The sequence below is a fragment of the Miniopterus natalensis genome, chromosome 3 (assembly GCF_054644295.1).
Source record: "Miniopterus natalensis isolate mMinNat1 chromosome 3, mMinNat1.hap1, whole genome shotgun sequence".
Lineage (NCBI taxonomy): Eukaryota > Metazoa > Chordata > Mammalia > Chiroptera > Miniopteridae > Miniopterus > Miniopterus natalensis.
In genome coordinates, this window is record NC_142083.1 from 7,535,717 (window position 1) to 7,558,711 (window position 22,995).

General features: G+C 38.0%; 1 protein-coding gene across 1 annotated transcript in view; it reads left to right on the top strand.

Annotated features, from left to right (window-relative positions):
• Positions 1 to 22,995, top strand: part of C9 (complement C9) — a 40,509-nt gene that overhangs the window by 16,114 nt on the left and 1,400 nt on the right. The window contains exons 6-9 of the mRNA XM_016223850.2: positions 8,165 to 8,449; positions 12,996 to 13,236; positions 14,984 to 15,109; positions 16,841 to 17,019. Coding sequence (XP_016079336.2) covers positions 8,165 to 8,449; positions 12,996 to 13,236; positions 14,984 to 15,109; positions 16,841 to 17,019 — 831 coding nt within the window. The remainder of the gene's footprint in view (positions 1 to 8,164; positions 8,450 to 12,995; positions 13,237 to 14,983; positions 15,110 to 16,840; positions 17,020 to 22,995) is intronic.

The window sequence follows — 22,995 nt, forward strand, 5'->3', positions numbered from 1 at the left end:
GTATCCCATAATGAAGCACATCAGTATTTCCACAGCAGAACTAGCCCATGTTCACACAAAGTGAGAGTAATGAAGACTATAAATAACTATTTATAAGTTCAAATCAGATTAATACCTCCAAATGAGTTTTGGCATCAAGGCTCGAATTGCAGGTGCCCTCTTAAAGAGCTAATGCACAAAGTTCTGTGTGCAGCCACTCACCTTGAGCTCCAGCAGAGGGAGGGGCAGAATGGACAGGGGCTGTGTGGGGAGAGTCTGGGGTTGTGGGCTCTGGAGAGTGAGATTAGAGGGTACCCATCTGGATTCCTGTGCTGAGGCATTCCCCCAGACTATGGAGGACATTTTTCTCAGGCAGACATTTTGCTGCTTTTGCCTGAGGGGGGAAATCAGTTGTCCCACCCTGCTAGGAAAATCTCTCACCCTACCCAGAGGAGCTTCTATAGCCTGAGGCTCATTAAGAGAATCAGATTAATCAACCTGCAGGCAGAGGCAGACCTTAGAGTGCTTTGAGTATTTGCCTGATCTGCTTCCGGACCTGGACCTTGGAAAAGCAGACTTTGGTGTGCACCTTGGTCCTGTCCAAATGCACCCAGCCCCAGTAGTGGAGACCTCAAGCTGAGGGTTGTTGATAGCCCCAAACAGGGTACTCAGGGCCAGTCACAAACTGCGTCTGACATTGGCCTGTACCAGAGACCCTCCAAAAAGACTGAGAGTCCTAGCAGATCTACCTAATACTTAGAAACAAACCCAAAAAGGCAGCCAAAATGGGGAGACCAAAAACCAAGCCCCAGATGAAAGAACAAGAGAAGTCTCCAGAAAAAGAGGCAAATGAAATAGAGATAAGCAACCTATCAGATATAGAGTTCAGAATACTGATTGTAAGGATGCTCAACAGCATGAAAAAAGATATGGAAACTATGAAGGAAATGAAGAATGGCATAGCAGAAATAAAGAATACATTGGAAGGAATAAACAGCAGATTAGAGGAAGCTGAGGATCGGAGCAGTGAATTAGAAGGCAGGGTAGAAAAAAAATCAATCAGAGACCCAAAAAGAAAAAACAATTAAAAAACAGGAGGACAGTCTAAGGGAGTTGTGGGACAACATGAAACATAACAATATTCACATTATAGGAGTGCCAGAGGTGGTCAAAAGCAAGGGTTAGAGAACTTGTTTGATGAAATAATGGCAGAAAACGTCCCCAATCTGGGGAAGGAAAAAGTGACACAAATTCAAGAGGCACAGAGAGTCCCAAGCAAGAAGAATCCAAAGAGGCCCATGCCCAGACACAACATATTAAAATGCCAAGAATTCAAGACAAAGAGAGAATCTTAAAGGAAGTTAGAGAAAAACAATCTGTTACCTACAAAAGAGTCCCCATAAGGCTGTCATCTGACTTCTCATCAGAAACTCTATAGGCCAGAAGGGAATGGCATGAAGTATTCAGTGTAATGCAAGGATCTGAAACCAAGACTACTCTATCCAGCAAAATTATCATTCAAGAGAAATTGTGAAATAAAGAGCTTACCAGACAAAAAAAGGCTAAAGGAGTTAATCACCACAAAACCAGAATTGCAGAAAATGTTAAAGAGACTGCTGTAATTAGAAGTAGAAATAGAGAGAGAGAGAAAAACATAGGCATAAAGAATTAAAATGTCAATAGATAAGTATCTATCAATAATAATCTTAAATGTAAATGGATTAAATGATCCAATAAAAAGATATTGGGTAGCTGAATGGATAAGAAAACATGACCCAAATATATGCTGTCTACAAGAGACCCACCTCAGAAAAAAGACTCACACAGGATAAGAGTGAAGGGATGGAAAATTTTTCCATGCAAATGGAAATGAAAAAAAGGCTGGGGTAGCAATACTCATATTGGACAAAATAGACTTCAAAATGAAGACCATAATGAGAGACAAGAAAGTTCATTACATAATCCTAAAGGGATCGATCCAACAAGAAGATATAACCCTGATAAACTTATATGCACCCAATATAGGAGCACCTAAATTTATAAAAAGAACTTTTAGAGGACTTTGAGGGAGAGATGGACAGCAATATAGTCATACTAGGGGACTTTAACACCCACTGGCTTTATTGGATAGGTATTCCAGACAAAAAATCAACAAGGAAACAGTAAACCTAAATGACCCACTAGATGAGATAGACTTGATTGACATTTACAGAACATTCTACCCCAAAGTTGCAGAATATACATTCCTCTCAAGAGCACATGGGACATTCTCAAAGACAGACCACATGTTAGGACACAAAACAAGTCTCTACAAGTGCAAGAAGACTGAAATCATATCAAGCATTTTCTCAGACCACAATGGCATGAAATTAGAAATCAACTACAATAAAAACACTAAAAAACATTCAAACACATGGAGGTTAAAAAGCATGTTATTAAACAATGACTGTGTTACCAAAGGGATCAAGAAAGAAATAAAAAACTTCCTGGAAACAAATGAACACACAACTCCAGATCTGTGGGACACAATGAAAGCAGTCGAGAGGGAAGTTCATAGCAATACAAGCCTACCTCAAAAAACAGAGAAAAACTTCTGATAGACTCTAACCCTCCAACTTAAAAACTTAGAAAGAGAACAACAAGAAAAGCCCAAAGTAGAAGGAAAGAGATAATAAAGATCAGACAGAAGTTAATAACATAGAGACTAAAAACACAATACAAAAGATCAATGAAACCAAGAGCTGGTTCTTTGAAAAGATAAACAAGATTGATGAACCTTTAGCCAGACTCGTCAGAAACAAAGAGAGAGGACCCAAATAAAATCAGAAACAAAAGAGGTGAAATAACAACTGACTCAACAAAATACAAAGGATTGTAAGAAAATACTATGAACAACTATATGCCACCAAGCTGGACAATCTGGATGAAATGGACAAATTCCTAGAAAAATATAACCTTCCAAAACTCAATCAGAAAGAGTTAGAAAACCTGAATAGGCTGATAACTGCTGATGAAACTGAAGCAGTAATCAAAGGGTTCCCAGCACACAAAAGTCCTGGCCCAGATGGCTTCACAGGGAAGTTTTACCAAAGATTCAAAGAAGAATTAACCCCTATCCTCCTCAAACTATTTCAAAAAATCCAAGAAGAAAAAAACACTTCCAAGCTCTTTTTATGAGGCCAGCATTAGCCTAATTCCAAAATCAGATAAAGACATTACAAAAAAAGAGAATTACAGGCCAATATCCCTGATGAACATAGATGCTAAAATCCTCAACAAAAATATTAGCAAATCAAATCCAGACATATATTTTTAAAATCATACACCATGACCATGTGGGATTTATTCCAAGGATGCAAAGCTGGTACAGTATTCACAAATCAATAAATGTGATACATCACATAAACAAATTGAAAGACAAAAATCACATGATCATATCTATAGATGCAGAAAAAGCATTTGATAAAATCCAACACCCATTTTTGATAAAAACTCTCAACAAAATGGGAATAGAGGGATTACACCTCAACATAATAAAGGCCATATATGACAAACCTACAGCCAACCTTATACTCAATGGGCAAAAACTAAAACCATTTTCCCTAAGAACAGGAACAAGACAAGGGTGTTCACTTTCACCACTCTTATTCAACATAGTATTGGAAGTCCTAGCCACAGCCATCAGACAAGAAGAAAACATAAAAGGAATCCAAATTGGAAAGGAGCAAACAAAATTGTCATTTGCAGATGACATGATATTGTATATAGAAAATTCTAAAGGCTCCACCAAAAATCTACTAGATTTAATAAATGAATTGAGCAAGGTAGCAGGATACAAAATTAACTCCCAGAAATCGATGACATTTTTATACACCAATAATGAACTCTCAGAAAGAGAAACTAAAAAAAAAATCCCAATTACCATTGTAACTAAAAAAATAAGATACCTAGGAATAAACCAAACATGTAAAAGACCTGTACTTGGAAAACTACAGGACACTGAAAAAAGAAATAGAGAGAGATATAAACAAATGGAAAAATATACCATGTTCATGGATTGGAAGAATTAACTTCATTAAAATGTCCATACCATCCAAAGCAATCTATAAATTCAATGCAATCCCCATTAAAATACCAACAGCATATTTCACAGATCTAGAACAAACACTTCGAAAATTTATATGGAACAAAAAAAGGCCGCGAATAGCCACAGCAATCTAAGAAAGAAAAACAAAGTTGGAGGGATCACAATACCAGATATCCAGTTATACTACAAAGCCACTGTAATCAAAACAGCCTGGTGCTGGCACAAGGACATATATTGACCAGTGGAACAGAACAGAGAACCCAGAAATTGACCCATGCAATTATGGTCAATAATATTTGACAAAGGAGGCAAAAACATACAATGGAGTAAAGACAGTCTCTTCAATAAATGGTGTTGGGAAAATTGGACAGATACATGCAAAAAAATGAAACTAGACCAGCAACTTATACCATACACAAAAGTAAACTCAAAATGGATAAAAGACTTAAATATAAGACGTGAAATGATAAAAATCCTAGAGGAAAACATAGGCAGCAAAATCTCAGCCATCTCCCGTAGCAATATGTTTGCCGATACATCTCCTAGGGCAAGAGAAACAAAGGTGAAAATAAATAAATGGGACTGCATCAAACTAAAAAGCTTCTGCACAGCAAAAGAAACCACCAAAAAAATGAAAAGGGAGCCCACTGTATGGGAGAACATATTTGCCAATGACACATCTGATAAAGGGTTAATATCCAAAATATATAAGGAACTCATACAACTTAACAAAAGGAAGACGATCCAATCAAAAAAATGGACAAAGGACCTAAATAGACACTTCTCCAAAGAGGACATACAGATGGCCAAGAGACATATGAAAAAATGTTCGACGTTGCTAATCATCAGAGATGCAAATTAAAACCACAATGAGGCATCAGTTCACACCTGTTAGGATGACTACCATCAGCAAGTGCTGGTGAGGGTGTAGAGAAAAGGGAACCCTAGTGCACTGCTGGTGGGAATGCAGACTGGGGCAGCCACTGTGGAAAACAGTATGGAGGTTCTTCAAAAAATTAAAAATTGGCCTGCCATTTGACCCAGTGATCCTGCTTCTAGGAATGTATCCTAAGGAACCTGGAACACCAATCAGAAAGAACTTATGCACCCCTATGTTCATAGCAGCTCAATTTACAATAACTAAGATCTAGAAACAGCCCAAGCGCCCATCAGGAGATGAGTGGATAAAAAAGCTGTGGCACATTTACACCATGGAGTACTATGCAGCTGTAAGAAAGAAGGATCTTTTATCCTTTGGCACAGCATGGAGGGAACTGGAGAGTATTATGCTAAGTGAAATAAGCCAATCAGAGAAAGACAAGTATCACATGATCTCACTTATATGTGGAATGTAATAAACAAAATAAACTGATGAACAAAATGGATCCAGAGACATAGAAGCATGGAACAGACGGAGGGATCTCAGAGGGAAGGCAGGGATGAGGGAGTGGGTGGGGAGAGATTAATCAAAGAACTTACATGTTTATAAGCATAACACATAGACACAGACATTGGTCTGGGGAAGGCTTGGGACTGGGGTGGGGTGGATGCGGGGTAGAGGGGATCAATGGAGGTAAAAAGGGGACATCTGTAATATTCTCAACAATATAGGTAAAGAAACTTTAAAAAATATTTATATATAAAGTTTTATAAGGACTTTTGTTCAAAATATTAGCAATTTTGTTAAAATTTTTTCAAAATTCAAAATATTCTGTTTAAGAAATAGTTGTACATTAAAGGCAAATTAAGAATAATTTGAAAATTCACATGCTCAAGATATATATATGTATATACATATGTATTTTTTTACCCCTGGCCGAGGTATTGGCTTTGTGGTTTCTTAGATCCCAGCTTTTTCATTGCATTATAGTATTTCTTCCACTCTTCTGTCATAAAGATGTCTTGACCTCCAAGGTAAAAAAATACAGAAATCTAGTTAAAACCAGGAGGAAAAAAACAAACAAACATGTAGGGATTATGGACCTGAGTATTTATTTGCTACCATCTGAAGAAGAGTGCTGATGGAGTTGGCTTAAGGCTTGCTAAAGTCCCCAAGTCAACTTATTGGTGCTACTACTGCTGGTGCCCCCCTTATTCTAATATTATGGTCTTAGAAAGCAAATGCCAAGCTTGTTTGCACTCAATAAATATTAATTATCATCATTCATTTTATTGGATCTGCATATTAAATTTTATAAATTTTTATTAGCATCTACTATGTGCCAATTTATTAAGTGGTGACACTATAGTAGCATATGGATAAGACAGAAATGGCCCCTGATTTCTTGGAGTTTACCATCTGAAAGTCTATTAAATAAACAATTATAAAAGGGAAGGATTTTTCATTTTGTTTTATTTTAAAAGAGGAGTCATGAGAGCTTATAGCAAATGGATCTTTCAGTTTGTGGGATCAGAAAAGTCCTCCCTGATGTTTAAGCTAGGACTTGAAATAGCTTAGTTGGAGTAAGAATTAACCAGGGCAAGGGGTATAGTATGCATTTGTATGAGCGTGTGAGAGAATGTGTATTAGTGTGTACAATGTTGGTGTTATGGGATGGTGGGAGGGGTGTTAGAGAACATTCCAGAAAGTATAACTAGAGGGCTTGAGTACAGTCAGGAGAGATTAATGTGGAATAAGTCTAGCTTAAACTTTATCTTCTGGCAGTGGGAAGACTAAAATATTTTAAGCAGGAAAGTGACTTGGTTAGACTACTCTTCCCCCTTCCATTCAACAATTTCCCCAGCATACCTTGCATTAAAGAAAATTACATGAATTTTTGTCTTTCCCATTAGATGATAACTTTAGGTTTCCTGTCTTCATCTGTTCAGGCTCCTCCTGTAACAACATACCAGAGACAGGGTAACTTAGAAACAACAGAAATTTATTTCTCACAGTCCAGAGTGCTAGCATGGTCATGTTAGGACCATCTCGTAGGTCACAGATCTCTTATTATGTTCAAACAGGATGGAAGGGACTAGGGAGCTCTGTGGGGTTACTTTTATAAGAGTACTAATCCCATTCATGAAGGCCCCTCCCTAAGGCCCCACCTCTTAATACCATGGAATTGGGCATAGGGTTTTAACTTATGGACTTGGGGTGGAGGGAGCATAAACATTCAGACCATAGCATTCCCTAGGCAGAACAGTCACCCAATGCACGCTACTGAATCTAATCTATGCCACTGACAAGAGATGGGTGTCTCCTTCCCAGACAAGTGTTATAACCTCTTTCTAAGTCCCCTGGAAAGAGCTCAGCCATTGAGATGAACAACCCTCCCCTTCAGACCTGACAATAGCCAACGTGTCCAAGAATGTTTTAATTGAAAGTTTTCATTTTTAACTAGGTTGTTTAGTTCAGTTTTTTGGGGTTTTTTTATGCAAAAAGGAATGTGGGGGGGTGGGAATCAAAGTGTCCAACAGCACAATTGGTTGTACAAGGAAAAACGTTCCCACTCCACATTCCCATTTCACAGTTCCCCTTCTCAAGGGCAAACACTCTCTGTGCTTTGTCTATATTTCCAGAAATTTTCCATATTTTTTTTCCGTTTTTTGTTGTTTTTTTTGTAGGCAGTAGAGTGTAAAGGTTATGAGGCAGTTGAACTTTCAAGTCCTGGCCTCTCTACTTAAATTAATTAACAGGTGTAAAATACACAAATCAGTTCCTGGCTGATAAACCATCCAGAAGTGTTAGCTTTGTCATTTCTTAATTTCTTTTTTTATGTACAAGAGGAAATATACTGTGCATCTGTTATGTAACTAGCTTTTTAATTATTACTATATTAACTTTGGAAAGCTTGCTGTGTTCTAAACCTTTCATATGCATTATCTCATTGCATCCTCACAGCCACCTTTGGGTAGGCGTGGTGAGTATCCCCGCTCCGTAGACTAGGAATCAGACTACACATACAGAGGTCATTGTAATGTCCTCTAAGTCGTGGGACCTGTATTTGAATTCCAGCAGTCTCATCTCAGGGCCTTTACTCTTACCTCCTTTAAAGGCTCTGCTGCCTTTCAAATAATTGAGGGGGGTGTTCTTTTCTGTGTTTATTTTGGGTGGGTTTTGTCTGCTGTTTTTAACACCTTGTCATTCTCTTTTAGACTAGAGTTGATAAAAATTTCAGAACTGAACATTATGAAGAACAGTTAGAAGCCTTCAAATATGTCATCAGAGACACAACATCAAATCTGAATGCGGAGCTCTCTCTCAAATACACACCCACCGAAAAACTTGAGCTGCTTAAAACTAACCTTCAAGGAGGGCCATCTCCTGGTGCAGATGCCCCAGCACAGAGTGCTTCCCCACTGGGTGCTGCAGGTTCATTTCGATATAGGTATTCCAAAAACGAAACTTACCAACTGTTGCTGTCACACTTTTCTAAGAAGGTAAGACCCAGGAATTCATGTAGAGAACATAGTGGGATATTTTTCAAACTAACCAAACCCTCTCTTTTAGGTTTAAGTGTTTAGAGCAGATCAAGCTCATAAGACAGAAGAATAAACCAATACTCAATAAATTCTTCAATATGTTGCAATATGTTGCTAGAAGGTCAGGAAGGAGAATGCCAAATAGGATCTTTAGTGATAGTAAGAGATGTTTGGTGTAGTGAACAGAGAACAAGTATGTTAAGAATTCAGAGCATACTTTTTGACTGAGATTGTGGTAATAAACTGTCCAATTTATACTATGTTCAGAATTACAGTGAAAAATCATACTGCATGATTTGGGTAATTCATTACAATGTCTTAGGATGAGACCACATACTTATTATAAAGCGTGTCTCTAAAGTAACAACGCCATAAAATTGTACACAATGCATATGAAATTGGTCTGTTTATTTTGTAATTCTACCTTTAATTTTATTAAAAAAAATTTTTTTTAATATATCTTTATTGATTTCATAGGGAGGAAAGGAGAGGGAGAGAGAGATAGAAACATCAGTGATGAGAGAGTCATTGATCGGCTGCCTCCTGCACGCCCCCGACTGGGGATCGAGCCCGAAACCCGGGCATGTGCCCTGACCGGGAATCAAACCCCGATCGTCTGGATCCTGGGTCGACGCTCAACCGCTGAGCCACGCCCATCCAGGCTCTACCTTTAATTTTAGATTTCTAAAATGTGTTTGTTTTTTAACATTTAAGCCAGGTTTCAAAGTTTGATTCATCAACTTTGGAATAAATATAGAGTACACTTTCTGTAATCACCGTGATGCTTGTAAAATGCCCCTTCTTCCTTTTTTGAGATCACAAGCACCTATTTAGATACTCTCCTCCCACCTTGAAAATAATAATTCACTCTTAGTACTTATGCTATGCCTATAGATAGAAGTGTTTTATATGGGTCTGTACATTGCCTATATATTCACATGAATACCTGCCTAAAATAGTAACTTGAAAAATCCTTTAAATCATTCAACAAATATTTAATTGTAGACTTACTATGTGGCCAAGCACTGCTCCAGGTGCTTAAAATCTTTTGTGAATCAAACTAACAGAGTCCTAGTCCTGACCTCGTGGGCAGGACAAAGATCAGCAGGGGGAGATAGACAAAAACAATAAACATAATTGCAGAAAAAGGAAGATATATAGGATTTAGAAAATGATAACTGCTATGGAATAAAATGAAAAATAGAGTAACATAAGGGAAATCAGGAGAGTTGGGCAGATGATGGTATTTAAAAGGAAGCTCAGCCCAGCCTGCATGGCTCAGCGGTTGAGCATCTACCTAGGATCCAGGAGATCGCAGTTTGATTCCCGGTCAGGGCACATGCCCAGGCTGTGGGCTCAATCCCCAGTACTGGGCATGCAGGAGGCAGCCAATCAATGATATTTCTGTATCTCTCTCCCTCTCCCTCTTCTTCTCCCTCTCTCTCCCTCTCCCTTCCTCTCTCTGAAATCAATAAAAATATATTAAAAAATTAAATAAATAAATAAATAAATAAATAAATAAATAAATAAATAAATAAATAAATGGAAGCTCATAGTAGGCTTCATTGAGGAGATAAGATCTTAGCAAATGTTTGAAGGGGAAGATATAGCCAAATAGTTATATTTGGGTGATACATCTGGCAGAAGGAACTTTTAGAGACAAACCTCTAATATGGGGATACACCTGCCCATAAGGCCAAAGTGAACCAGAAGGAGAAACATCTGGGGAGTTTACCTTGAACTATATCCTGAAGGACCTGGCGGCCTAGTCTAAGAGTTTTCTTTTTCTCTAAGTGACATGAGAGGTCATTAGAATGTTTTTCATAGAATATTGACAGATCCCAATATATTTTAAGTGATTACTATTGGTACTCATTTAAAGAGGTTATGAGAGTTAAGTGCAAAAGCAAGGTTTGTTAAAAGTTACTATAGAAATACAGGTGAGAGTTGATAGTTCAGACAGGACAGTTGTAGAGTCAAACATGACTCTAAGGTTTTGGGCCTGAGCAACTGGAAAGGTTGAGTTGCTATCAACTGAGATGGAGAAAACTTCAGGTAGAGCAAGTTTGGAGAAGAACACCAGTGGTTAAGTTTTAGTTAGATTCAGGATGAGATGTCTATTAGACACTTACTTGGAGATGTCAAGTAGGAAATTGATGTTATGATTCTGGAGTTTGGAAAATAAGCCTGGGCTTGAGCTAAAATTATGGTGTATCGATGGTCATAGGGCTTGGTGAGACCAGGAACAGAGTTAATGTAGATAAAAAAGAGAGGAAGATCAAAGACTAAATCCAAGGAACTTCAGTAGAAGTTCTGGGGAAAGAGGAGGAACCAGCAAAGGAAAGCAAGGTGCTGCTAGCATGATGCCCTTGAACCTTGCTACTCAAAGTGTGGTCCATGGACCAGCAGCATCTACATCACTGGGAAACTAGAATTTCAGACTCTACCCCAGACCTACTGAATCAGAAGTGCATGTTAACAAGATTCTTTAGGTGATTTGTTTGCACTTTACAGTTTGAGAAGAGCTTCCCTAGAAGGCAGGAAAAGAAACACTGTCGAGGAGAAAGGAATAATAGACTGTCAAGTATACTAATATGTATGTCAAAGAAGATGAAGACTGAGAAGCAACCATGGCTTTTGCATTTTGAAGGTCATTGGTGACTCAACAAGCCAGGTTTTGTTGGGGTTGTAAGGGCGGTGGCATGACTATAAATTAGATTTCAGAGAACTGGGAAGAGAAGAATTGGAAGCAGCCAGTATAGAAAACTCTTTAAGGGAATGTTGCTTCTAGCAAGGTTGGACAAATGAGCTCAAGAGTGGTTTATTTTAAATTCCTGTAAGATGGAAGAAACAACAGTATGTCTGAATAGGAATGATCTAAGGTTTACTTCTAAAATAATTTGAGCGGAAGAACAGAACATCTTCCTGACAAGATAGACTTCCTAATTTTAGCAACAATGCAAAGGAATCCAAATATGTTTTGTGTATCTTTGAGATTCCACTGAAAATTATTATGCAAGTCATCAGATGGAGAACTCATATGACTTTTTATATATGCAGTAGGTTTCTTTAAGATTTTTGTTAGAGGCTGAATCATCCACTATCACCTGCAGTTAAGTCATGCAGCATGAACAGTTATGCTTCTAGAACACAGAAAGTTTGATGTGATGTTCATAGACACTGAGATGTACCTTTTTAAAAAAATAATAGCATGTTTTTAACTCCCATGCAATCAACATGTACCAACCACAACTACAGCAGGAGAATCTTAAAAGAATCATCTACAAAATCATGGAGCTCATTTGTAATTAATTTTAGCTGGAACAGTCTATAGCATTGAATTACATAGCTCATCACTGCCCTACTTTTCTCTTAGAAATTTAAGCCATCCTCCCAGGAAACTTAACTGTTGAGCTGTGTTAGGTTGACTTGAGATCCGTGTCTTAAAATATTGTCTGTTCCATCTCTGTTATCAAAGATCAAGAGGACATAGTAGAAGGAAGAGGGAGACCTGAAATGTAGGTTTTTAGTACCAGTCATTGCCATGAACTATTTGTGTCATTTGGGGCAAATAACTTGATACCTTTGGATCACAGTTTCTTCATCTGCAAAATAAAAAGGTTGGGCTTCATATACAATGTCTACATTTCCTTCCATTGTTAACATTTTAAAATCAACTTAATGAGGTAAGTTTGCATACAATAAAATGCAACTATTTTAAGCATATAGTTCCATGAGTTTTGACTATTGTATTCACCTGTGCAATCACCTCCTCAAACAAGGTATAGCACATTTCCATGACCTCAAGAAAATTCCCTCACGCCCTTTGCAGTCAATTTTCTACCACCTGAGAAGCAACCAATGACCAGATTTCTCTGATCATAACTTAGCTTCCCCTGTCTAGAACTTTATATAAATGGAACCATGCAGTATATATTTCTTTGTGTCTGACTTAATTCACTCAGCATAATATTTTTTATTTACTTATGTTGTTGCATGTATCAGTAGCTTGTGTGTGTTTTTATCGCTAACTAGTATTCCTTCATGTGAACGTACTACAGTTGGTTTATCAATTCCCCTTTAATGGACATTTGAGTCAATTCCAATTTTAAGATATTCTGACTAAAGCTGCTACAAAAGTCTTGTACGGGCCTTTTTGTGGACTACTTTTTTATTGATCTTAGATAAATATGTAAAAGTGGGATGACTGACCATAGGGTTGCTGTGTTTACTTTTATAAGAAACTGTCAAACAGTTCTCCAAAGTGTTTACACCATTTTCCACTCCCACCAGCTATGTATGAGAGGATTCTTGCTGCTGCACATCTTCACCAACAGTTGGTATTAATAGTATTTTAAGCTTGCCATTCTACTGGGTTAAAGTGATTATCTTACAGTCACTGCTAAAAAATGCATTACCTATGGAAATTTCAAATATTGTGATGTTTAAATTTGCAATAATGGTGGTAAAACTCACATTTATTTTCTTCTTCTCTGCAACACAGGAAAAAATTTTTATGCATGTGAAAGGAGAAGTTGATCTGGGAAGATTTGTGATGAGAAATCGGGATATCATGCTGACATCCACTTTCCTGGATGATTTAAAAAATCTGCCAACTACTTATGAAAAGGGGGAATATTTTGCATTTTTGGAAACCTATGGAACTCATTACAGTAGCGCTGGGTCTCTAGGAGGATTATATGAACTAATATATGTTCTGAATAAAGCTGTCATGAAGGAACACGGTATACCTAGAAATAGAGCTGTAACTTCTAATAATGTTTTAACCAACCATTATTCATATTGATAACCTCTATCAGTGGTTAAAGTCTTTAGAATAGAGATATGTAACCTGCTTCCTTGAAAGAACACTCTCCCTTCCCTTTGACACCTAAAACCCTATCAAACAGCAAATTGGCTTCTGCCTCAAACAAGATGGCTTGGTAATGCACTAGCCAGCAGCAGAAATTGTATTGTAATTTAATATTACTGGTACTGCTGCTTTTGATGAAGATCTATTTAAAACATGAAAGTGCAAGAGACATAATTTATATAACTTATTTCTTAGCCGGTAGGCTGGTTTGATTATACAGATGATAATTGTCTTCAGTATTGGAAGGGAAATATTGTTCTAAATTTTCTCTCAAGGAGAAGGGAGGAAGCAATGTTAACATCATATAAGTCTAACATCTTAAAGCAAGGGTTGAACATTAGTTTCAACCTTGTATGATGAGAATTCTAATTATTTGGTGGTAGTTGAATTGGGTCCGTGTTGAGTAGGTTTCTGACCACACTTGAAATCATAGAAAGAAGGCCATGATTGATCATCAATGTTTGCTGTGTGTACAGGAGAGGCCTCTGTGCTACGTAATTGCCATCCTGGCTAAAGGCTTTATATAAATCTTTTAAGAATAAAGTAGATGCAAAGGGACTTTATTAACAAGTTTTAATAATTTATTTTATAATTATGGAAAGTTATAATATGTCTTAAAGAGGTGATAGGTGCCAGCATATTTCTTCTCTCTGCCCTCAAAATGTTGGGATGTGTCTCTGAGGAAGGGAAGTGTTTCCAAAAACCACATCCATGGCTCCTTCCTCATAGCCTCTGGCAGTGTCAAGTGAAGAATGCGATGTGTCTGTGATCTTAAAGCCTGACACTGTCCCCAAGTGAAATAAATATGACACAGCCAGAACCAATTGCACTTTTTTAAAAAAAATATGTCTATTGATTTCAGAGAGAGGAAGGGAAAGGGAGAGCAAAATAGAATCATCAATGAGGGAGAGTCATTGATTGGCTGCCTCCCACATGCCCCCCGCTGGGGATCCAGCCTGCAACCCGGGCATGTGCCCTGACTAGGAATTGAACCTTGATTTCCTGGATCATAGGTTGATGCTCAACCGCTCAGCCACGCCAGCAGGGCCAGAACCAACTGCTCTTAATGCCTCAGTATAGTTTGGGCAGGTAGAAGCAGCGTTATCTGGAGGAGTGGAATATGAGATTGCTTTGCTCACAGGGCTAAAGCCAGCAAGATAGCATAATGAAGTCTCTGAGCCCTGCCTGGTAAGCTCACCTGATAGATATCACTGGGAGATGGGCACAAGAGGAGTGCGTCTTGAGTAAATTGAAAATCAGAAGAGAAAGGCTCAGTAGCAGTGATCAAAGCACAGAGAACCCTTTGAACTAAGAGTTCTTGAGTGAAAAAGTTCCAAGGGCTCAAATCTTTAATCTTAGGGCTATAACCGACCTAGTATGACCTATGTCCCTTTTAAACAAGAGGTGAATTTATATGTCCTTTGCCATTAAGTTGATAAGCAAAGTCAAAAGGAGGCTACTAGATTCAAGGACAAAGCAGGACAGATGTAACCTTCCATTTGCATTCAGTAATAATGCCTACAAATCCAAGTATGTTTCTTATAAAAGAGCAAAACTGGAATTTATCTATGATACTGATAGATATTATCTAATAATTTTCAACTAAATACATTAAACAGGTGTGGAACTAAAGGATGTCAAGAAATGCCTTGGGTATGATCTGGACTTATCTGTGAATTTTGGAATCGAATTAAAAGGAAACCTTAATAAAAAGGATTGCATAAAGAGTGGTGGTGGCAAAAGTGGTAAGTATGGCCTCACTTCTTAGGATAAAAATGGGGGTGGGGGTCATGTCAATGTGCACTGCCTTGTCACTATGAGCGCTCTTACTGTCTGTCTTCTTTATTAAAAATACAACAATAACACAACAAACTAGAAGTGCTTAAAAACTATTTTATCTTTACAGTGTTTTCCAAACTGTTATAAACATAAGCGACCCAGGGACATGTACTCATCTGTCACCATGGTGTCGGTTGTGCAGTGTGCAGCTCTAGGGGGCGCTGCTCAAACTGCAGTCATTATAGATTTGTATGTTTACGATGGCAATGGTAGAAAAACATCTTGAGAAAAAATGTCCTCTTCTTCCCCTAATTTTAACAAAGGTTTTGAATGGACTAGTGGCAGTATTATATGCTTCCATTAAGAAAGAAAAAGACCAAAAGTCTCTCTCTAACTCAACCTTCCACCCAATTTAAAATCCCTAATTCACCTTCACTCAATTGGTCAAGGGGTACAAACTTCCAGTTATAAGATAAATAAGTAACTAGGGGTGTAATGTACAACATCATGACTATTCCCAGTTAACACGGCTGTGTGGTAAATTTGAAAGCTACTAAGAGAGTAGATCCTAAAAGTCCTCATCACAAGAAAAAAACAATTTTGTAGCTATATGACATGATATATGTTAACTAAATTTATTCTGGTAATTTTTTTGCCCTATATATGGCAAGTCATGTCAGTTATATCTCAATAAAGATGAAAAAAGAAATCCCTAATCCATCCTTAATGTAATAAATCATGGCATAACCCTTTTAAAAATATAAATATCTGCAGTATAAATATTACTTCTATTGTTACTCATTAGCAGATTTGCAAGCACAAGGCAGTGCTGGAATTCTCAATTTTTACTCTAATCAGAGAAACCTGAGAGCATTTTCAGACATTCAAATACTTGAGACTCACCTTTAAAGACGGCGGAGAAGCAGAAGAGAGTGAAAACCTGATACTTGTTAAAGCACAGCAACCACTAACATGTAGCCATGATTGGAAGCCAGTGATGAACTGAAAAGAAAGCTGAACCTGCCATCAAATGTCATCATTTCAGTGTTTGGCCCCTAAGCTAACTGTGTGATTTGTGGCTAGTCACTCCAACTCCCTGAGCCTCAGTTTTCTCATCCATAAAAATGAGGAAGGCTTAAAAAATCATCTAGAATTTTTTTCCGGTTCAAAATATTCACAAGTCTAAAAGATTCACAAAAGTTTGTTAAAAGTGGTTTAGCCTGGAGAGAGACTGAGGGAGAGGTGGGTAGGCACTGGGGATAGAAAGAAATTTTGCTTCTCACTTTATTCTTTTTTGAATCCTTTGATTTTTTTAAATAATATTAAAATCGTTTAAAGCAAACCAATAAGAAATATAATTATGAAGGTAAGTCTGCAACAAAAAAAAATTATAGTACATTTAAAGTTGTGTTTAGTTCCCATGTGTGCACAGGAGTGAGTGATGACCTTGGAATTACCCATGCATCTCAATCATGGTAAAATTTTTATTTTATTTTTAAAAAGATGATTGAAGTCTACAATTAGCGACTAATAGAAATTGCCCTTGGAGATTTGGGGTGCAAAAGTTGCGTAAGTAATGTTTATAAGTAAAATTCAATAAATATATTAGACTATACTTTACAAAAGGGGTTCAATAAATGTTTATCAAATGTCACAGAATTAAAAACGCTTGAATTCCATCTTCTCTCTCTTCTCAGTAAACATCACCGGCGACGGCATCATAGACGACGTCATTTCACTCATAAGAGGAGGAACCAAACAATATGCAACTCAACTGAAAGAGAAGCTTCTCAGAGGAGCCAGAACAGTTGATGTGGTGGACTTTGTAAACTGGGGTTCTTCCTTGAGTGATGCTCCAGTGCTCACAAAAGAAAGGGTAAGTAATGTTTATTTTCAAGTAGAGTATTTTGTCATTCTATTAAATGTCCCTGTTGGTTCAGATGAACAGTCAGTTTCATCTGAAAGATTCAAGCATTCAGATGCACTCCCATCTCACCCCCTGGAAGAAGCATGGCATAGAAGAAAGGCACAGAGTGTGACATCAGACCAACCCAGGCTGAGCTTGGGGTCTCTGTCCCTCACGAGATGTGTCATGTTTTCTGATTTCCTCAACACTAAATTCTCCAGGGCTCCAGGTTTAAGGATTTAATAAGATTGCAGGTATAGAGCCCATAGCACAGGCTAGCACAAAATAGGTGCTCAGGAATGGTTGGTGCCCTTCCATCTGCCCCTGGTTGTCCTCGCCTCTGGGTGGCATCACACTACCACTTGCAACACGGGAATGGTATTTATTAAGGGCCTTCATGAAAGGGAAGTTCACAAGGTCTCCTTCATGAGAACTCATGAGAGGTCTTACTCCTTAATCTTCGTTTCAAGGATCATTTTGTTTCTCTTGGGACTCAGGTATGTTTTCCTAAATGCACGTGATCATTAAATCCAGTTGTTTCACTCAACGCTCTGGAAAATATAACCGATTTTGTGACCCGCCTCATGCAGATGGGTGGGTTCTCCTGAATTTTGTGCTTGTGTGTTGCTTTTACCTTCATCTTGCCTTTTCTGTTCTCAGTTCTCCTTTTTTCATTACCCTCATCCACTCTTATCCACCCACGTATCGAGCTATATCAAGCTGTTTCTGGAAGATCTTGGGTAATCATGAACCACTCAACCTACAATTTTTGTTGTATTGTGCGACTTAGCAGTGCTGCGCCAGATGTTAATGACAATCAGTGCTTTAAAGAGCTGCAGCACCAGTGCTCTGTGTTATAGTCGTTACAGTTCTAACAGCACAGTGAAAATCATTCCTAACTCTGGTATAGGTGTTATCAGTGTTATGAGTGCTGGGGGCGGGGTCCTTATGATATCTCAAGAAAAAGAATTTTCTGAGACTCATATGGGAGGAGGAGTGGTTTTTATTTGTGTGGAATTACATCCCTGGGTTTCCAAAGTCCCACTTCCCTTAATCTAGTCCTGGGAGAAGTACAGCTGGGGATTCAGCAGAGCTAGAAGCAAAGCCAAGTGTCCAGAGTGTCCGTTCCGTGTTGTAACTGGGTCGGGTTCAGCATCAGGCTAGTTGCAGTCCATTATTCCATTGTGTGGGGTCCACACAATGTGGGTAAATGCAGGGGAGCCAAGAGAACGCTCCCCCTGCAACAGGAGTCCCAAGGCATCCAAGAGCACTGAGCATACAAGAGGGCCACGAGCCAAGAGAGTGAATTTCTTTGTTTAGGGGATTAAATATTCCACGCCTGCTCTGGCCAATGACCTGTTCCTGGATGCTACTGACAGACAAGTACCTTCCCTATTTCACCCATAATAGTTGGCCTTCCCTTTACTCCTTTCCTGTTATTAATAACTAGGTTAATTATAAAAGTATTATAGGGATAAAAATAATACTTATTCTATTAACAATCTACATCTGGTGCATATAGTTTAATTCGTTTGGAAGCCTTTAAGAAACGTAAATACTTAATATTATAGTATTAACATAATACTTAATATTATAATAATCTAAGTACTTAATATTAAACTATGTTGTCATTTTTTTTGTATGTTAGCAAATTTCATGATAGACTACATCCACTAAAAATACATCTCTCTACAAATGGTAGAAAAGCATCAGCTAGGATAAGAGAAAAATTATAACCATTCTCTTACTTAACAGAAGGCCAAAGTTCATCAGAAAAAGGTGTAGCTCTTCAGGAAAACTTCAGAATGTACATTTTAATTGTCCTTTGTCGTCTTGTGAGATTTTTGGCTCCAGGGTTTGAGGTTATCTGAAACTGCCTTTATTACATGTCCTTTATCTCTTTGAATACTATTGGTGCATTTCATCCAAATTGCATTTTCCCCATGACCCTCTATTCCTGTATCTGAGATTATCTAGCCTTGACTTTCCTTTGAAGGGTAAAACAAGATGAATTTCTTTTCTTTCTTTTTTATTTATTTACTTATTATTACTATTTTTTTAATATATCTTTATTGATTTCCGAGAGAGGAAAGGAGAGGGAGAGAGAGAGACAGAAACATCAATGATGAGAGAATCACTGATCGAGCCCGCAACCCGGGCATGTGCCCTGGCCGGGAATCAAACCCCGATCGCCTGGATCCCAGGTCGATGCTCAACCGCTGAGCCATGCCCGGCCAGGCTGAATTTCTTTTCTTAAAAATCAAACTAACTCCACTACGTGCCTATGCTGTTTGTGCTAATGTGGCAATGCTGGTAAGTGGGTTTCTTCCTTCCAAATAAATATGACAGAGTTGAAATCCATATCCTACATACTTACCCGTCAGTGGTGTGCTGGTGGACAGTTGTGTTGACTTGTAGAAGCTCTTGATATATCCTGGATATGAGACTATTTACTTAAAAGTACTATAAATGTCTTCTCTCACTTGAGGACTTTCACCCTTAAATGGTATTTTTAATAACCAATTTCCTCTTTTTGACTTTTTATTTTGAAATCATTTGAGATTTACTCTAAAATGACACAAATTGTACAGCTAGTAAAATTGCAAACTAGCACAGGATTCACATAAGCCCTACACCCAGAAGCCCCTAATATTAACAACTTAATTGGAAGAAGATATGACTTTGGGTGGTGGACACAGAGCAATACACAGATCTTGTAACATAGAAACCCACACCTGAAACCTATATGTTCATATTGACCATTGTAATCCCAATAAATTAAAAATATATATATATAACCATAGTACCATCATCAAAACCAGGAAATTCACATTTACTACATCATGGGCCTTATTTAAATTTCACCAGGTTGCACCCTAATCTCCTTTTTTCTGGTCCAGGATCCAATCAGTATCTCATGCTGCATTGAGTGATCACATCCCTTTAGTCTCCTCCAACCTGTGACAATTCCTCAGACTTTTCTTGTCTTTCATGACCTTGATACCTTTGATGAGTACTGGTCACTTGTGTCAAATGTTTCTCTATTTAGGCTTAGAGTAGATTGAGATTGTGCATTTTGGGTAATAATTCCACAAACATGATATCATGTCCTTCCTCATTTTATCAGGAATTACGTTGTTTCTATTTTGATATAGTTAGATATACATTTCTTTTCATTACAGTTGGTGCTTTTGTGTCCTATTTAAAGTTACTCCCTACCTCAAGGTCCTAAAGATGCTCTCCTATGTGTTATCTTCCAGAAGCTTTATTGTTTTACTTTAACATTTCCTTCTACAATAAACCTAGAGTTGTTTCTTGTGTGTGGTGTAAGTTAGGTCACTTTTTTAAAAAAACTTCCCTTTGAATATCTCCTTGTCCTAGAATAATTTAGACTGTATTATTGATTGGTGGTATATTTTTTATATCTGTGAAAATCAAATGTCAGTCTGTTTTCAAAATATTATGGTTTTTTACTTAGCTGCTTTTAAGATTTTCTCTACTGTCATCATTTGTGGGATGTTGCTTTATTCTCCAGCAATTTTACTCTGATGTGGCTGGGTGCAAAAAGAACAATTTTAACCTTGCTTTTCATTAATGGAGTATCTTGATGTCTGTCACCAGGTTTATAGTATTCTCAGCCATTAGTCTTCAAATATTCCTTTTCATATATTCTGTCTTTCTTTACCTTCTCACTCTTTTATGTTTTCTACCTTCTTTCTGCATTTCCCAAACTTTTATCTTTTCATACTTCACTGTCAATACTTTTTCTTCTGACCTATATTTCAGGTCATGAACTTTGCTTCAGTTGTGTCACATCTGCCATTTAACTAGGCCATTAATTTGGTTTTTTATAATATCAAGCTCTTGTATATCTACCTTTCCAAGTCTTCCATTTAAAAAGATAATTTCTTGTTCTCTGCTAACATTTGCCAACTTTTCTCCCATCCCCCAATTCATACGGTTATTTTAAAATCTATGTCTGAGAGCTCGAATCTTGGCATCTCCCATCACTCTGTTTCCAGCCTCTATTATTTTTATGGTTCTCCATCGTGTTGCTTTGTTTCCTTGTGCACCTAGTTATTTTTGTTGTGGGTTGAAGATTATACTTTAAAAAGTGTTATAGGAGTAGGGTGACACCTGAGATAATTTTGTTTTCCTCCAAAGGAAATACACATTTATATCTGGAAAGCTTCTGAGTGCTAATAATTCAGGATCATTTTCATGCAAACCAGGCTGCAGTCTTCACCAGGGCCACCCGCTTCCACATGCCTCTTACCGCTAGTGCTGTAGTCCTTCGGGTTGGGTCCCTTGTTACCATTTTGGGTCCTAAATTCCAATCTCCCCACCCCCAGTCCAGTAATATGCTGTCTACCATTTAGTCACTTGACCGCCTCTCCCTCAATTAGGAAATATGTCAAGGGGACTGGGGGCCCCAAAATGCGGGGCTCACCTCATGGAATTTCCATCTTCTCCCAGATCTTCATTACCTTGTTAATTCTTTATCACCTCATTAGTTCTCCAGGACCCTCAAGCAGATGTTTAATTTTGGTTATATTTTGTTCAGCTTTTTCCGTTGTCCTCAGTAAAAGGATTAGTTGACAATACTTAATCCATCATTACTGTTCTGCAGGAATTGCTGGTATATTTTTTCTTACTTCTTTCTTGAATCTTTAGATTCCAATTTCATTTGAATTTTGTGGTATCTTGTTTCAAAATACAGTGCCACCAAAGGACCTCAATTTGTTACAATTCTTTCACTCAAGCAGCTCTTTATAGTCACATAATTGAATTCATTTAAATTTCATGGACATATGGTGCAAGTTTTCATATATGTTATGGTTCCTCTACTATACACTTGACCTTAGCCAATAGGCCAAGAAGCAATGGCACCTCCGTGACAGGAACTTTTTGAATTCTGCACTGTAGACTGGAATCCTCTTCTTTCTTCCTTAATACCGTCAATCTCAGCTTAATAGTCATTTTCTCAGGAAAATCTTCCCAAGCTTCTCTGATTCAGTTGTAGCAACTTAGTATCTTGCTCCAGAAATTTAAGTGTGCAAAATAAATCATTTCATTTCATTTCCTTGAAGTCTAATTAAACTTCACATTGAGATCCCATTTCTCCATAACGCTGGAAAATGTATCCTTCATTCATCTGTTGGATGGGGTTCAGGGAGGTCTTCCTTGTTGCCTAAATTAATGCATGAATCCTGATGCTTCTGTTGGGGAGATGGGGAGACGAGGTACGTAGGTATTGAATCCACTGTGGTCGCCCTGATAACCTCACTGATCATGTTCACATGTTCACTTGGAGTCAAGTGGTTCCGAGCCTTCTATGCCAAGACTGTGCATGGGGATCACTGACAAAACTGGAGCCCTGGTCCTCGATACCTAGCTTCCCTGGGGTACTCCACAGGTCTTGCTACTCCCCAAAATAACTGCTAGAGGTCTGATTATGATTTCCTGCTACTTGGGGTGCATGCGAACGCTGTCCCCTCCCTGGTCTAGAAGAATCTTCTCCTTCAGCGGCATTCTTCTCATACTTTTCCCAGAAAAACATTCCCAATGAGTTCAGGCTTTCAGAGAAAAAAGTCAATAAGAAGGTGACCTTCAGGGCTTTCTGGACTTGGCCTTGCACACAAACCTCCTCTTAAGACAAGCACTTGGCTATCTTCTGAAAGAGGAGAGGAAGGGGAAAGGCAGAAGGACAGCTCACAAAATACTATGCCAATAAATGATGCTGCCAAAAGCTTAAATCCGGACTGTTCATTTCTAAAACACACACACCCAACCTTTATAGCACATATCATAGTTTCCGTTTAAATTTATCTGTATGATTATTTTAATATCAGCCTCTTTACTTCCATAATGTCATCTCCCGACCAAAGAGATCATGCCTCATTTTGGTCACTACTATAGTCCTAAAGGCTACCATCATATCTGGCA